The sequence below is a fragment of the Chlorocebus sabaeus genome, chromosome 9, assembly GCF_047675955.1.
Source record: "Chlorocebus sabaeus isolate Y175 chromosome 9, mChlSab1.0.hap1, whole genome shotgun sequence".
NCBI classification, from domain to species: Eukaryota; Metazoa; Chordata; class Mammalia; order Primates; family Cercopithecidae; genus Chlorocebus; species Chlorocebus sabaeus.
In genome coordinates this window covers 30,312,617-30,328,422 of record NC_132912.1, presented here as the reverse complement: position 1 = coordinate 30,328,422, position 15,806 = coordinate 30,312,617, and the positions used below count along the sequence as shown (strand labels likewise).

At 44.3% G+C, this 15,806-nt stretch overlaps 1 protein-coding gene and 1 long non-coding RNA gene across 2 annotated transcripts in view; one reads left to right on the top strand and one right to left on the bottom strand.

Annotated features, from left to right (window-relative positions):
* Nucleotides 1-278: 278 nt before the first annotated feature.
* On the bottom strand, nucleotides 279-8,000 carry LOC140712369 (uncharacterized). Its single transcript, XR_012093903.1, has 2 exons — nucleotides 6,904-8,000; nucleotides 279-879 (listed from the first exon to the last, which is right to left on the bottom strand). It is a non-coding gene; the product is annotated as an uncharacterized lncRNA (long non-coding RNA).
* Nucleotides 8,001-12,400: 4,400 nt separating this feature from the next.
* The window catches only part of LOC103238073 (golgin subfamily A member 2-like), a 32,104-nt gene continuing 28,698 nt past the window's right edge, over nucleotides 12,401-15,806 (top strand). Inside the window, 1 exon segment of the mRNA XM_073018839.1 lies at nucleotides 12,401-12,773. Within this exon segment, the coding sequence (XP_072874940.1) occupies nucleotides 12,732-12,773 (42 nt within the window). The 5' untranslated portion in view covers nucleotides 12,401-12,731.

Genomic DNA, 15,806 nt, shown 5'->3' with positions numbered 1-15,806 from the left:
TTGCTATATGCATCATGTGAAAGACTAAATCCACTATAACTGTTCTACTCACAGTTGGTGCCAGAGGCCTCACATTCCTCTAGTGGTGGTTTTTTTTTTTTTTTTTTTTTTTTTTCTGTCTCCCTGCTTGACTTTGGGATTCCTTAACACTCCCCCTCAGGGAGAATTGGGATCTTGCTGCTCTTTCAGCTGGAATTCACTGTCATTTGCTGGGGCCTTGTTGGTGTGGTGGTAGGGTGTGGGGGAGGAAAAGTGTTCTATAATATTATGATGAAATCTCAGCCTTTTAATGAGCATGTGTCCTTGGGCTATGACCTTCGCAGATATTTCTTAGTTTTTAAAAACTTCCCCTCTTAGGTGAGACAGGAAGTCTAAGGAGGCTGAAGTACAGGAAATGCACTTCTCCCAGGTGGGGTAAGCCTCTGGTAAAATAATTCCCCTTAGTAAAGTAGTTCTTTTTTATGGAGAAGTCTCTGGGCGTATTTCAAATGATAAGATTAATCTTCCCCTCTGGCTGCCAGCACAGGAAGGGTCTTTCTTGGACCTTCATCATGAAAACATGGCAGGGTTCTTGGAGGTACAGCCCACAACAGTATGGGGGTCCCAGCTATGACTTCAGCTCCCACGGGTCTTTCAATGTCGTATTAGTCAACACTCAGCCTCCAGCAATTTTTCCAAACTGCCATTTAAGTTTATGGTTCCAACATGTCTTCTGCTCCAGGTAAGCAGAGCTTAACTGTGACTCTCTGGACTTCTCTGTCTTTGCAGATGACGTTGGTGGCAATTTGCGGTGAAAACTCAGTTCTCTTTTGGGTCAGAGAAAAGATATTGATTTTCAGTGTGTCCAGATTTTTCTCGTTGTAAGGGCAGGAATGATGGCTTCCAAGTACATGCAGGTAAAACAGAAAGTCATTAACTTTAATTTTTATTTCTGCATTCTTATATTTCTCAGTTCTCTTTACGACCACCTATTCCTACTTTAAAAAAGAATTTTTCATGAATCTTTTATTGAAAGCACCAAATAGGTATTCTCTAAAATTGCTTTTCATTTTTATAGTTTATTTCCATAATAGAGATCTGTTTTACTTTGAACCTTTAGTAAAAATATTCTTTTTCTTGTGCTGTAGAATTTTTTTCAACCCCAAGAGCTTGTGTTGTTTCATTCTGAATATTTACGCTAGAAAAAGAAGAAATCTCTTTAGCCAAAGGATTGTAAGCAGACACTATTCTTAGACTGTCTTTAGCTTCTTTGATCTTGACCTTGAACATTCTTACTTTAACCCCCTCCTGGCTAGATTTTTCATTTTTTATTTTCTATTTTAATTTCTGAAATACATGTGCAGAATGTGCAGGTTTGTTACATAGGTATGCACGTTCCATGGTGGTTTGCTGTACCCATCAACCTGTCATCTAGGTTTAAAGCCCCACATGCCCTAGGTATTTGTCCTAATTCTCTCCCTCGCCTTGCCTGCCTCCGACTCCCTGGTGTGTGATGTTCTCCTCCCTGTGTCCATGTGTTCTCAGAGCTAGATTTTTAATAGATATGCATGAGCACAAGCATCAACCCAATGCACCCTACTCATCTGGCATTAGTTTCACGATTCCAATAGACTCAGGTCAAATCATCTTGCCCTTCTATTCTTGAATTCTTGAAAAGTCTGATACATATTGCAGTTTGTACAGATGTATTATGTGAAAGAGTAAATCCATGATAACTGTGCTACTCACAGTGTATTCCCTGGACTGGTGCTGCTCTCTGAACTGTTTTGTACTGGTCCACAATTAGATAAGTACAGAAAGGGACAGTATAACCTTAGAGACTATGATAACAATTTCATAAAATAATTTTACATCTGCTGGGCAAAGTGGCTCATGCTTGTAATCTCAGGACTTTGGGAGGCCGAGGTGGGAGGATTATCTGAGGTCAGGAGTTCAAGACCAGCCTGGCCAACATGGTGAAACCCTGTCTCTACTAAAAATACAAAAAATAGCCAGGTGTGGTGGTGGGCACCTGTAATCCCAGCTTCTTGGGAGGCTGAGGCAGGAGAATCGCTTGAACCTGGGAGGCAGAGGTTGCAGTGAGCCGAGATTGTGCCATTGCACTCCAGCCTGGGCAATAGAGCAAGACTCCATCTCAAAAAAAAAGAAAAAAAAAAGAAAAAAGAAAGAAGAAATAATTTTACAAATTATTGTTATTATTTACAAATATTAGGTTTGTGGAATCTAATAATAGAACCTTGAACTTTTGTATGTCTTTGACTTGTTTTCTCTTTTATTTTTCTACTTAGTCATCTTTACTGATTTTACCAAAGTATGGATCAATGACGGATTGGACATTAAAAAAAAAAAAAAAAAAGTCCTTTACCACAGGTAGTTTGAGAAGAAATGCCTTAGAATGAAGCACTCCTAAATATCTCCTTGACTTTTACTCTACTGGCAACCCATTTCCCAAGGTACAGTGAGCCACCACATTTCCCCTTCAACTTCCATCACTTTACTGTGAAAGGATACAGAAAGAAAAGAACTGGGTTTATTAGGAAAGCGGAAGTACAGCAGGAGAGCCAGACTAACGCCATTTTAAGTTAACCTCCATCTTGAGACTAACAAGGCACATTCCTTGCCAGTCATGGCCCGTGGTCATAAGATGTTTACATTTAAGGAAACAGCTTAATGGTATCTGCAAGGACACATTCCTACAGCAAGAGTGTCTCTATGTCCCAATATCCATAACAGTACATGATTTCAAGTTCATTATAGTTATGCTTTAATGTACTTATGCCAATTATGATGTATTTATTTATTTATGCTTTGATGTATTTATAAATTTGCTTTGATGGATTTATGCCAATTATGATGTATTTATTTATGATGTATTTATCCTTGGCTTCCTAAGTGCCAAGGATGGTTTTATTTAAATCAGCGAAGTAACAAATTTTGTCATACTTTCAGCCCACCTACATGTAGACATAACTTAGCTTAGCTTTTACATAGATAAGACTCCTAAACAAGAAAAACTTAAAACAGTGATGAGGCATTCCTCTTCTTGATTTCTGAGGACACCCTAATCTGTAACTGAGTAGCTTTTAATAAACTGTCTCTTCTCACTGTACTCTGCGACTTGCCTTTAACTCTTTCCTGCTCAAGATCCAAGAACCCATTCTTGGGGATCCCTTTTCTGGCAACAGCTTGAGAGGGCTGGGAGAATGAGGAGGCATGGGAAAATGGGAGGGGCATAACAGGGCTTTCATTCTTTCTCAGAAAATACCTGTCCTGCAGTACATAGATGGCTGCCAGGGTCTCTTTTGATGCTGTCTCTGAGTTGACAAGCTCAAAGAAGAAAGTTGGGGGCAGGGAGGTGACTCTTGAGAATCCTTTTCCTTCCTTCTCTCCTGGGGCTCATTCTGCTCTGACTCAGGGGACAAGACTGTTTTGTTGACTACAACCTCCTCAACACTGCACAGAGTGGAAAGATACCTCCCTCCTCCTGCCAGACTTTGATGTCTGTGTTCTCTTCTTCTCACCTCCGGTACTTTGCCCAGTACTCAGGAATGCTTCAGACGACAAGACATGCACCTGAGGTGCCTTGGAGACTTAGCTTATAGGCAAATAGATTGCACTGTCATAGGTTGAGCTGTGAAGCCACTACTGGCAACCCCTACGCTGTATCAGTGTGATTCTTTTTTTTAAAGAAAACACTTTCAATGATTTGTTTAATTTAAATAAGAAATATCATCACATGTTTACGCATTTAAACAGTACAAAGGATTGTATAGTAATAAAAAATTATTTCTCCTACTCTGACTTCCCCATGCCCTGATATAGTATCATGCCTTCCCCATACCACAAATGGTAGCAAGATATGTGTATTATTTTGCTTGTTATTTCATTAAACAAAAGATCTGAGAGTATCTTTCCTATTGATGCATATGCATCTTGTTCATTCTTTTTAATGGCCGTGTAGTATTCTGTTACATAGGTATGCATAATTAATAAAATAATTCCCCATTAATGGATATTTACATTTACAAAAATGTCGCCAACCTTTTGTTACTATGAGCAATGCTGAATCAACACCTTATATGCACTTCTTTGCACAGATGAGCCTGATGGAGTGGGGAGACTACCTGGCTTTCTAGGGATTCTTAGATTCTTCATGTGTGATTGGTTTTTGAGATCTAACATAGGACATCATTTTTATCTTTGCTGTCTTTTAATATTTCAATACAGCACGCCTGCCTAGAGAGATGTTTGGAACCTGTTTCTTGCAGTCCTATCTTCATGTCCTTTGCCAAAAATATCTTTTTCTAGTTCATAAATAGTAACATCAAGCAGGATAGGAATGGTGTCATAGGTCTGTGGCACTCCCTGAGTGACTTCTCTTTGTTTTCATCAACTCATTAACCCATAAGTTATTTGATAGATTATGAATCTATTTAACTATCTGATTATCTTCCAAGATATTGTGGGATTAGAATGAATTGACAATCTCTTCCTCTACCTTACCTCTACCCTCATCTCTTCTAGCAGAGAGAAAACTGAAATAAAAATAATAAGAAAAATAGAAGTCCCATTGGAATTTTCTCTATAGGGTAGCAGAGAGAGCAAGAGACTTTTTTTTCTCATTCCAGGCTCTTAATTTATTTTTTCATGTTCATATTAGTTCTTCCCAAGGTTTATATCGAATACTTCAAGCTTGTCAAGGAAAAATAATGGTTGCCCAATATTATATCTAATTATGTTCCCTATTACTCTAACCCACGTGATTTATATACCTTTTACATTTTGACAACAATGGCATTCCTTTTAGTATTCCCACTAGGTAAGAATACCACCTTGTTCTCTCCCCTTTATCTTTGTTAGGTAAAAATGAAAGGGTTATTTCGATTTATTAATACAAGAGGCAACTGAGCTTGGATCTATCCTTCAAGATATCCTTGCACAATGAAAACAACAAATGTTATTTTGCTCTATAAACATTATATCGAGATGTTTCTTCATGTCTTTTATTTTTGCTTACTTTTTAATGGACACATTGTAAATGTACATATTTATGGGACTCCCATCTCTACAAAAAAAAAATTAGCCAGCTATGGTGGCATATGCCTGTAGTCCTAGCTACTCAGGAAGCTGAGGCAGAATTGCTTGAGCACAGGTGTTTGAGGCTGCAATGAGCTATGATTGTGCCACTGCACTCCAGCCAGGAAACAGCACTCCTTCTGGATAAACAAATTCAAATTCAGAGTAAGACCCTGTCTAAAAAAAAAAAAAGAAAGAAAGAAAAGGAAAAGAAAAAGAAAAAATCAAGTCGGTCGGTATATATATATATATATATATATATAGAGAGAGAGAGAGAGAGAGAGAGAGATGGAATCTAGCTCTGTCGCCCAGTCTGGAGTGCAGTCGCACAACCTCTGCCTCCTGGGTTCAAGCAATTCTCCTGCCTCAGCCTCCCGAGTAGCTGGGACTACAGGTGTGTGCCACCACTCCCAGCTAATTTTTGTATTTTTAGTAGAGATGCGGTTTCACTATATTGGCCAGGCTGGTCTCGAAGTCTTGACCTCAAGTGATCTGCCTGCCTCAGCCTCCCAAAGTGCTGGGATTATAGGCATGAGCCACTGCACCAGGCCTCAAGTCAGTATTTTGCGTGACCATCACCTTATCCATTTCTGATTTATTTCTTTGTGATGAGGACATTCAAAGGCCAGAGAGCAACGCAAAAGTAAGTGTGGTGTTTCTTGTAATCCAGAAAGAATCAGTGGATAGGAGAGAGCTAGAAGTTCCTTCTTAGCCCCGTAATAAAATGTATACTGGTTGTGGTTAAGACACATTGCTTAAGAGCTGACATAGGAAAGGAAGGCTGCTGGCCAGGCTATCCTGGACCTGCAATTTGGGGTGCACATTAACCCTTGTTTATGGACCTAAAGAAGTAGTTCTCTACTGGGGGCATTTTTCCCCCGGGGGACATTTGGCAATGTCTGGAGACATTTTTTGGTTGTCACAACTGGGGAATGGGGGATTGCTACTGGTATCTGTTGCATAGAGGCCATCAGTGCATCTCTCATCGTGTAGGGCAGTCCCCCTCCCCAAGAAAGAATTATCTAGCCCCAAATATCAATAGTGCCCAAGTTGAGAAACTCCTGGTCTAGAATTTTTATCCTATACTAAAACTTGTACCGCAGAGCTTAGGGGATTGGGGAGAGACAAAAATATGCATCCGGTCAAACTCCAGGTCACATCCCTAAAGATTCTGATTTCATTAGTGTGAGGTAGAGCCTGGATATGGTATTCTCACGAAGCTCCCCATGTGACCCACGTAAACAAGGTTGAGAATGACTCCCTGGAGAGTCTGGTCTGATGGAGGCCACAGAAGAGCCAGACCTCCCCCCATTTTCCTGCGACTGGGGGGTTATTTAAAGGTTGGTTCCCTGAAGAGGTAGCAGCAGTGGAGAAACCCAGGGGAGATGGAGCGAAGTCCCCCCAAGTGCTAGAGAGGGTAAGATGGAAGTTCAAGTCTGGGGCTTTTGTGAGAATTGGGAAACAGCACTCCTTCTGGATAAACAAATTCAGAACTTCTAGGTGAGTGCTCCCAGGGCTCTTAGCCTAGCTATCAGACCAGACTACTGTGGCAGAGAGAAAAATGCCCTTCTACAGTGGATGTAGCCCCTGCCAAGACACAAAGCTCCTGAACCCAAAGGGCATCTGGATTTTGGCTCCCACTTGCCCCTTCCTCTGGGTGCCTTTGTACGGTCACAAACTGCACAACCTAATGCAGCAACCCCAACTAAAATTTGCCTTAGCTAAGATCTTTCTGAGACAGTAAAGGGGCAACGTATTGCCTTACTGATTTAACAAGAACTAAACAACCAAACAACAAACAAACAAACAAAACCATGAGAGGCTTACTCAAATGCCTCAAAGAAACCAGATCCGTCCTGCGGGCAGCCTAGAAACCCCATCCTGATGCCAGGATCCAGCGATGCCAAGCTACAGGGAGGAGGCTCCAGTCTGGTCGTGGTATCTTTGGGGTGGTTAAGAACAACCCAGGAAATGAGGAAATCTGGCTGCAGGAACCTACAGCTGGATCCCCAAGGCTGTGGGTGAGACAGAGAACTTTCTGTGCCTTGTGCTCTCCCATCAGCTGATCCTGGAAGGAGAACCTCAAGCCCCATCCTAAACCGCAGCACAGCAGGCACGCACCCGGTCCAGTCCTCGATTTATTCCTTTGCAAAAGAGAAACAAACAAACCAAAAAAACTGTAGTATGGACTTTGACGTCAGCAGAACTCCACACCTAAGTTCCAGTCCCTGCTCTGCCAGTAACGGGGGTGAATCTGGGCAAGTTTCTAAGCGTCGGTTTCTTCTTGGAGAAAGTGGACATAGTAATAGCGAACTTGGGGCATGGTCGTGAGGATCATACCAGAGAACGTGGCCATAGTATCCGGCCGCAGTGTGGCCACTCTGAATCCCCTCGGTTGCCCCTTCTGTTTCCGTGTGACTCACACAGCTTTCTTCTGCACAGATGGTATCCTTCTAGACGTCTGGGATGTTCTAGGCGGTTGAGCCACCCGTGTGTGTATTCCGGGTGAGGGGGCGCGCAAATTGGAGCAAAGAAAGATACTCTAGGATATTTCGCTCTGCTGGGGCATGTCTCCAGCGCTCTCTGGCCAGAAAGCGCTGGCACAAAAGGAGGAGGTGGGTGGGTCAGAGCCCCAAACCGCGCAGTGTTCCAGTGGGGCGGAGAAAGGAGGGCAGGCCCCAGGCGGGAAGGAGGGAGGAAAAGAGGCGAGAGGAGGAGTTTTCCAGCCCGGCCTTCGCCCGCCCGCTAGCACGCAGTCCCTTGGTCTCCTTGGTCTCCTCCCGCCCCTGGAAGCGCGCTGCGCTGCAGAGGCGAGCTATGCGCCCGCTCGCCATGGGGAGCCCCGCACACCGGCCCGCGCTGCTGCTGCTGCTGCTGCCTCTGCAGCTGCTGCTGCTGCGCGTCCCGCCTAGCCGCGGCTTCCCAGGTAGGATCGGAGGCGTGACTGCCTCCTCAGCTGGGCACCAAAGACCCCCAGAGTCGCCGTTGGGACCCTTCGCTCGGGATAGCGGGAGGTGCAGGGGGCGCCCTTCGTTTGCGCAGAACTCCTCTTTCGCAGCCCGAGGGTGGGGGTGATGCGGAGCGGGGCTGGTGTCTGGGCACGCACCGGGAAGAACTGACTGTCCCACCTCCAGGCGCGGGGCGCCCTCGCGGCGACGGGAGCCCGGGCGCCTTCTGCGTCCGGGCTTCCAGAGTTCCAATCAAACCCTTTTCGGTGTAGGAGGCTCCAGAGAGAAAGTTTGGCCGCAGACTAGTTTGCTACTTTCTCAACACCCAGAATTTTGCCTCTCACATGGTTGCTCACTGGAGGCTGGCAGCTTGTCCTGGAAGGAACCTCTATGCCCTCCCACTACACGTCCCAGGCTACCCCCTTCGGGCCGCAGGGCACGAGTCACGGGAAAGCGACTTTTGTGGAAGGCACGGGCGGGGCCTCCCCTGACTCTCTTAACCCCCCCTGCTGGGGATTCAGAGAAAGTCTGCGCCTCTGAGGAAGAATCGCCGGCTGAGTGGTGACATGTGGCATGCACTTGATTAGCCCCAGGGAAAGAGGGCTACTCGCGCAAGGCTCTGCTGGGCAGAGGGTGCGGCTTATTCCTGTAGGGCGTGGCCTCCGGCATCTAAGGGGGCCCTGGTGTTTCTTGGGGGCTCTCCTGGTGTGAGCAAAATTATCTTTGGAGATGCACTTTAAAAAGCTTCAGCTAACTTCCTCACCCTGGAGTCTTAAGTTAGCGAAGAGCTTCAGGGGAGTAGGGCAATGTGCCACGCACTCCTGTTGCCTCGGAATGGAGAGGAAATCCATGGATGCGTTTTAATTTAGTGTTCATGGGAAAGTGGGTGACGTGGGCTATAGGGCGTGCAAATATTTGGCTCTGCGTTCAACACTGTGGGCAGCTGAAATCTGGGGTCTTAGAAATGAACCTACTGAGTTCTGGTAGAAGGATAGAGGATGCCCATCTTTCTACCAGTGTGCTTGGGAGATGTAGGGATGGCTGCGGGAAACTCTCTGCATGCACCTAAATGAATGAATGAATAAAACAAATTTGTAAATTAATAAGCAGGAACATTTGTGTTTTGAGCTGACTCTTAAGTTTTCAGCTGCTTTGTAGGAACTGATTCAGGGTAAAGTGGAAAGGAAATTTTATCCTTACTGCCAGGCAACTGTCATTCCCATGGTGTGTTAATACCATCTCTCCCACCCCCGTTAGCAGGAATCAGGTTAAAATGAACCTATAGGGGAAGAGGAAGTCATTAAGTGCCCCAGAAGCAGCTTTCTGGGGAGCAGGCAAATAAGGTGAGAAGCTAGAGATAGCTTTTCCGCACTGAATTGGGAGGTGTCTGTGAGCTGCCTGGGAACCTCAACTTCTTGTTGAGCCTTTCTCAAGCTGGGGACCCCTTCTCCTTTTCCATCCGACCTCCCTCCCTTTTCCTCCCCTGCCCTCCCCTCTCCTTTCTCTCATCTTCCACCTTTATATAGTATAGCTTGCTACCAGGGCCCAGCCACAGAATCATGAGTTTGCCAGTTTGGGCATTCACTACCACAGTCTTTTGGGACCTATCCCTGGCTTTCCTGGCTCCCTCTGCCAGCCTGCAGGCTGCTCCCAACTTTTAGCCACCATGTTCCTGCTTGCCACTACCTCCACTGACTCCTAACCTGCCCTCTGGCTCTGCTCAGACCACAAATGAGCTGAAGCTGATTGGAGCTGCTTGATAGACACTCCTCTTGAGCCTCCTTTTGGCATGGCTCAATGGGGTCTCTTGGGAAGTGTGCTCCGCCGAGGTTGTGAGATCCAGAGGAGGGGATTTCAGTCCAAGCCAGAGGCTTTGGAAGGCTGGGGAGGGGAAACTGTCTAGGCCCTTGGGTCTGAAAGCAAATCACATCGGCCAAGTTCACTCTAAGTGCTGGGTGACAAATTTTAAAGATCATTTCAAAGACACTCTCTTAGCAAGTGGACATCATATGTCCAGTAAGAGAGAAAGTAAGGGCCCTGAATCTGGAGCTCCTGAAAGAAGATGGAGATCTACGGCCCCAATCAGCAAGTCGATTATGTAACCATCTGCACGTGAATAGCAAATCTGTCAGAGTGAGAGTAAATCACTCTCATTCCCACTCCTAGAAGGTCTCTGGAGTTCTTCCATCTTAGAATTTAATGCAGCTTTTCTGACTCTCTGATCTATTTTTTGCAGCCTAGCAAAGATGCAGTGTCTATAAAAACCCACATGAAGTGTATGGAAAATTTGTAGAAAAGTCGTTTGCGTTTGCCTGTGTTTGTATGCTTATAACAGATGAGAATTTTGATTCTGTTCTTAAAATAATTCTTAGAGCTGTATTTGCATGTGAGATTTTGTAGGTTCACTCTGCCTCCTTCTGCAAACAAGGCTGAAGATGGAGAATGAGTACCATGGCCTCTAAGAAAGGCTTCGTGAATCTTACATCTGGAGAAAACTGCTAAACTAGCGTGGTTTTACTAGTCAGGAAAACCAAGTGAGGTTTGCTAAAAGCCACACCAGACTATATCAGCTGAAGCAGTCTTCTGAAATACCACATTTGGAGATAAGCACTAGGAATGGAGCACCTAACTCAGGTTCTATAATTAAGGTCTCACCGGGAACAGGCTAGGAATTCCTATTTAGATTTAAAACATGTAATCAGCTGACAGAAGTACTCTGCAATGAAAAGGAAATATGCTGGGGAGAGCAGGTCATTTTTCTCTAGCATTTTCTTCATTGATAACACTTTCAGTACAGTACAATGTTGTTTGTTAGTTACTACTCATTTCACAGATTTGGGAGCTGAATGAGACACCAGAAACCATTGTTAAAGCTGCATCTTCACATCTTCCCAACTCATCAGTCCTTGCCCCATAACCAGTGCTGCTTTTCTCTTTTAGATTATTGCTATAACATTCTCACTTTTGGTCTCCCTAATTCTAGCTCATTTTACTTTCTCACTTTAGATAATGGTCTTTTAAGTCCATTGACTTTAGTACTGTTTTTTATCACATCACTCCTCTACTCAAAAACTTAGGGCAGCAACTCCCTGTTCTCCCTCAAGTAGAAAGTTCTTAATTGTTTTTAGGGGCCTAGACAGTTTGCTTCTAGCCTAATTTTCCAGTCTTTTCCCCCTGGTTTCCTAAGATCATATCCTTATAGGACCTGAGTCACATTTTCCTTCTTGGCAGATGCTGCTTTCTGTACCTGGAATCCTTCCCCCTGGCCATTTGTCCAAATTCTGCCCACCATCCAGCAACACCCCCACTTCGATGAGACCTTTCCTTGGTCACTCCAATGGGAAGCAACCTGCCTTCCTTTTAACACCCATGGTCTCACTCAGGTCTCTTATATTTATCACATATGTCACATATGATAATGCTGTATATTATCATAATTTATGCGCTCTTCTTCTTCTTGCAGATTTTAAGCCCTTGCAGATTTTAAGCTCTTGCTGTGTCTTACCCTTATTTGTATTTCCCATGGTGCCTAGCAGAGCACTTTGTGCCACATGGATATTTGTGCTTAATGAATTAACAGTGCCTGTAACTCCAGTGATGGGCCATTGGACAGGAAAGGAGCTGAGGGGAACATGTGCACAGGTACACAGGGCTTTGTGCCACCGTGAGTGTACGTACATAGAAACGATGGCTTACTGGCTACAGAGGTTCCTTTTAAATCTACGAACACTCTCTGTTTAAGCAATAACCTTCTCTGTTGGGGGCTGTAAGCTGAGAGACTGACTGCAGCCGCAAGCTGCAGTTTGCACTTATTATTTTTGTTGGCCACCTTGATCTGTGCCTTTCCAAAGTGGTTGAATGGTTTCCTTAGTAAATGCAAATATGTGTGCTATATCAATCCCTCTTTCAGAGAACACAACTGAAATGAGTAATTGAAAGTGAAGAGAGAATTTAAATAGAAGAAGTTTTAGTGTTGCCAGGCTATAGCATAGTATGAAAGTTGTAGCAGGCAAGTTATGATGAATGGCCAGGTTAAAGATTCGCTTCCAAAATAGCAGTGTGAATAATAACCTCTCCCAAGTTCCAATTCATAGGGAGTTTCTCAAACCAGCCCCTCAGTTCTAATTGATTGAAGTAATTGTGACAGGAAATCAAAGCATTCTACTTCAAATCTCCCCTGTAGGATTTAACCAGAATTTCCAAGATGGCACTTTCCTTTTTTTTTTTTTTTTTTTGAGACGGAGTCTTGCTCTGTAGCCCGGGCTGGAGTGCAGTGGCCGGATCTCAGCTCACTGCAAGCTCCGCCTCCCGGGTTCACGCCATTCTCCTGCCTCAGCCTCCGGAGTAGCTGGGACTACAGGCGCCCGCCACCTCGCCCGGCTAGTTTTTTGTATTTTTAGTAGAGACGGGGTTTCACCGTGTTAGCCAGGATGGTCTCGATCTCCTGACCTCGTGATCTGCCCGTCTCGGCCTCCCAAAGTGCTGGGATTACAGGCTTGAGCCACCGCGCCCGGCCAGATGACACTTTCCTAATGTGTGATGTCTGAACTGCTAACTTTTATGGGCCATTTGTTTTAGGAGGGTGATCTTTTAAGCCTGAATCTTTCTCTGGGAAATTTGGGTTTAGTTCTGACATAGAATCAGTTTCTACCTTTTCTAATAAAACCTGGGCTCTGCCCAGAGACTAATTTTCAAAGTGAACACTGAATGATGAAGCATTTATGTGCTTGGGAGACCACGATGAAGAAGGTATGTAATTTCTTCTCTCTTGTAGCTTTCTGTCTTATGGGGAAATAGAGACATAGTTATTTCAGGTAATCAATGTTATAATACAGTTGAACTGACAGGCCCGGGGAGCACAGAGAGGAGCTATGTGGGAACACTGGGATTGGTTATTGAAGAATGATGCTGAGACTTGCTGATGCGGAGATGGTGGCACGAAAGGCCCAAGAAAAGTGAAAGTAGAGAATGTGTGGGCTTCTCTAAGAATGTTTTGAAATTGGAGACAAAAATCTGTGTGAGTGTCCTTTTTCTGGGGAGATGGCTCTATCCCGATTCAAAACCACTAGTTGCTAGAGCATCTTCATGAATTCTATGAGAAAATGTGCACTTAATGGGCAGAAAAATCAACGTACAGAGTAAGATGAAATTACCAGAGTAGGTAAACTTTGATTGAACCAGTGAGCAGGTGGCCTTTCCAGTTACAGCAAGGTGTATAGTTTCCAGTTATTTTCACTTAAAAAGCAACACCAAGCAAAACAGATGTAATCGTAAATTGTAATTGCCTTCAGGTCTGGGCTGGTAACTTGCTGTACCCCCCTGCCCCACTTAGTACAGTGTGACTTGGGGGAGGATCTTTAGTCAGTATTTGTGGATTTATTGATTGATGTAATTGTGACAGAGAATCAAAGCTTCCTATTTCAAATATCCCCCGTAGGATTTAACCAGAATTTCCAAGATGATACTTTCCTGAGAAAACGGATTGCAAGATAGCTAAATGTCAAAGGAAGTTTGTCCATTTGGACAGGCAATAAATCAGGGCATAGTTAATTGCGAAGGCTCTTGGATGTCAAATCACCCGAAGACATTATTCTAAGAGACTTAGAAACTCAAGGGAGCTCTGGGGGCAGGATTTGCAGATAAAGATTTAGAGGAAAAGCTTGTGCAAGAGAAAAGTCCTTGGTAGCATTGCTAAGCTCCCAAGTTTTCCAAATGATAATTAGTAGCACCTGGATCATACGGGTGTCTGGCACATTCTGACCTCAGAAACCTCTGGAGTACTCATTCCGGAGCTGAATGATTCACTCACCCGTAATCCTTAGCTCACACTGGATACTTCTTTATACATTGTTCTCCAGGGAGAAGATAAATGGGTTTGGACATAATGGCTTGGATTATCCCAGAGGTTTGGGGTTGTAAATTGAGCATAATGATTATCAAACTTTCTTCTGAGTAATAGATCCAAACATAGAATCTGGGGACAGACTTTCTGCCTTGGCCTTGAAATATCATTGCAATATTTCTTCTGTCCCACTCTTACAGTGACCTGTAGTGTAATCACATGTCCTAGCAGCTCATGTCCCCTGCTATCGTTAGCTGTTTGCAATGTACATCCAGTTGTACTTAATGAGAACCTCCTCAATGCTGATTATACCCCATGATCTGCTAATGGATGACCCTCGCCTGCCACTTATTGTGTGGGTGGCTGAGCTGAATGACCCTGCCAATCCCAGCGATCCAAGATTGTTCACAAACACTAGTTAAATTAGGGCCACAGGGTGAGAATTAAGCCAAGGTTTGGCAGGCCCATTGTGGAGTGGTGAGGAAGTGGTGGAGTGGCTACATCCTCCACCTTCTGAGATTCTGCCCACAAAGTGGCAATTCCTTATAGGAACTCTGACAGACATGTTGGTACTGACTCAGTATTAGTCAGATCAAGGCTCCAATTCCTTTCCATACCCGACCCTGAAATTCTGTTTCCATTTAGATTTTAATTCAGCTTTCCAAGGGTTAGGGTCATTATGTTGCACCATTACCTATTCAGGGATCGGATGCCCCCAGCTACATGAGTAGGTTGTGGGATCTTGTTCATTTTTGTATTCTCATGGTCTAGCAGGGAGCCTGACTTCTGGGAGGCTCTCAGTGAATCTGCGGAGTGACATTTGCTGGGGGGCATGCCTCTGGCCAGTTCTGAGCCTGTGGGTGGGTATCTTGGTCTTTATCTAGATTTCTGCAGGAGTTTCTCTGTTCCACACCCAGGCTCCCTTGCATGGGTTGCCTAATTCATGGAACCATGGAACCTCAGACTGGGAGGATGCCTGAGACAGTAACTTGCCCTGCATTTTAGGGAGAAGCCTCTGAGGCTCAGCAAGATGAAGGGATTTGTCTGGGGTCACACAGAGAATTAAAAGCAGAATTGGGAGTAGAGCTCAGTCTAGTGGCTATAGAATTCCTTTCACTTCATAGGCATGCACTGAATTCAATTTTTGTGTGGTCCCTACATGTCAGGCATCCTGTGGGGCACCAGAGATAGGCAGGCAAGAATGAATGGCACTGAGCGTTTGATATGGTTTAGATCTGTGTCCCCACCCAAATCTCATGTTAAAATGTAATCTTCAGTGCTGGAGGTGGGGCCTGGCCAGAGGTGACTGGATCATGGGGTGCTGATTTTTCATGAATGGTTTAGCACCATCCCCTTTGGTGTTATTTTTGCAATAGTAAGTTATCATAATATCTGGTTGTTTCGAAAGTGTGTAGCACCTCCTCCATCTCTCTTGCTCCTGCTCTGGCCATGTAAGACATGCCTGCTTCTCCTTCACATTCTGCCTTGATTGTAAGTTTCCTGAGGCCTCCTCAGAGGTAGAAGCCGCTACACTTCCTGTACAACCTGCAGAACTGTGATCCAATTAAGCCTCTTTTCTTTATAAATTACCCAGTCTCAGGTATTTCTTTATAGCAGTGTGAAAATGGACAAATACAGCATTGTTCACTGAGCCCCTGTCCAGGGTGTGTCTCAGAGCTATTCTTTATATTGACACTTGGCTGTACTCTCAGCATCTCATATCTAGAGCTGTTTGGATGTTTTTCAAGAGTTCTGAAAAGTCGCTGCCCCAATGTCAGTTCTTGCCCTCTTTTGAGGTTGTCAGAGTCCCAAATGCTTCCTCTCTGTACCACTTGCTTTGAACTCCTCAACTGATTTGTGATTACATTAATAACAGTTTTATTGAGATACAATTCACATACCATACCTCGTTCATTTAAACTGTATGACTCAATGGTCTT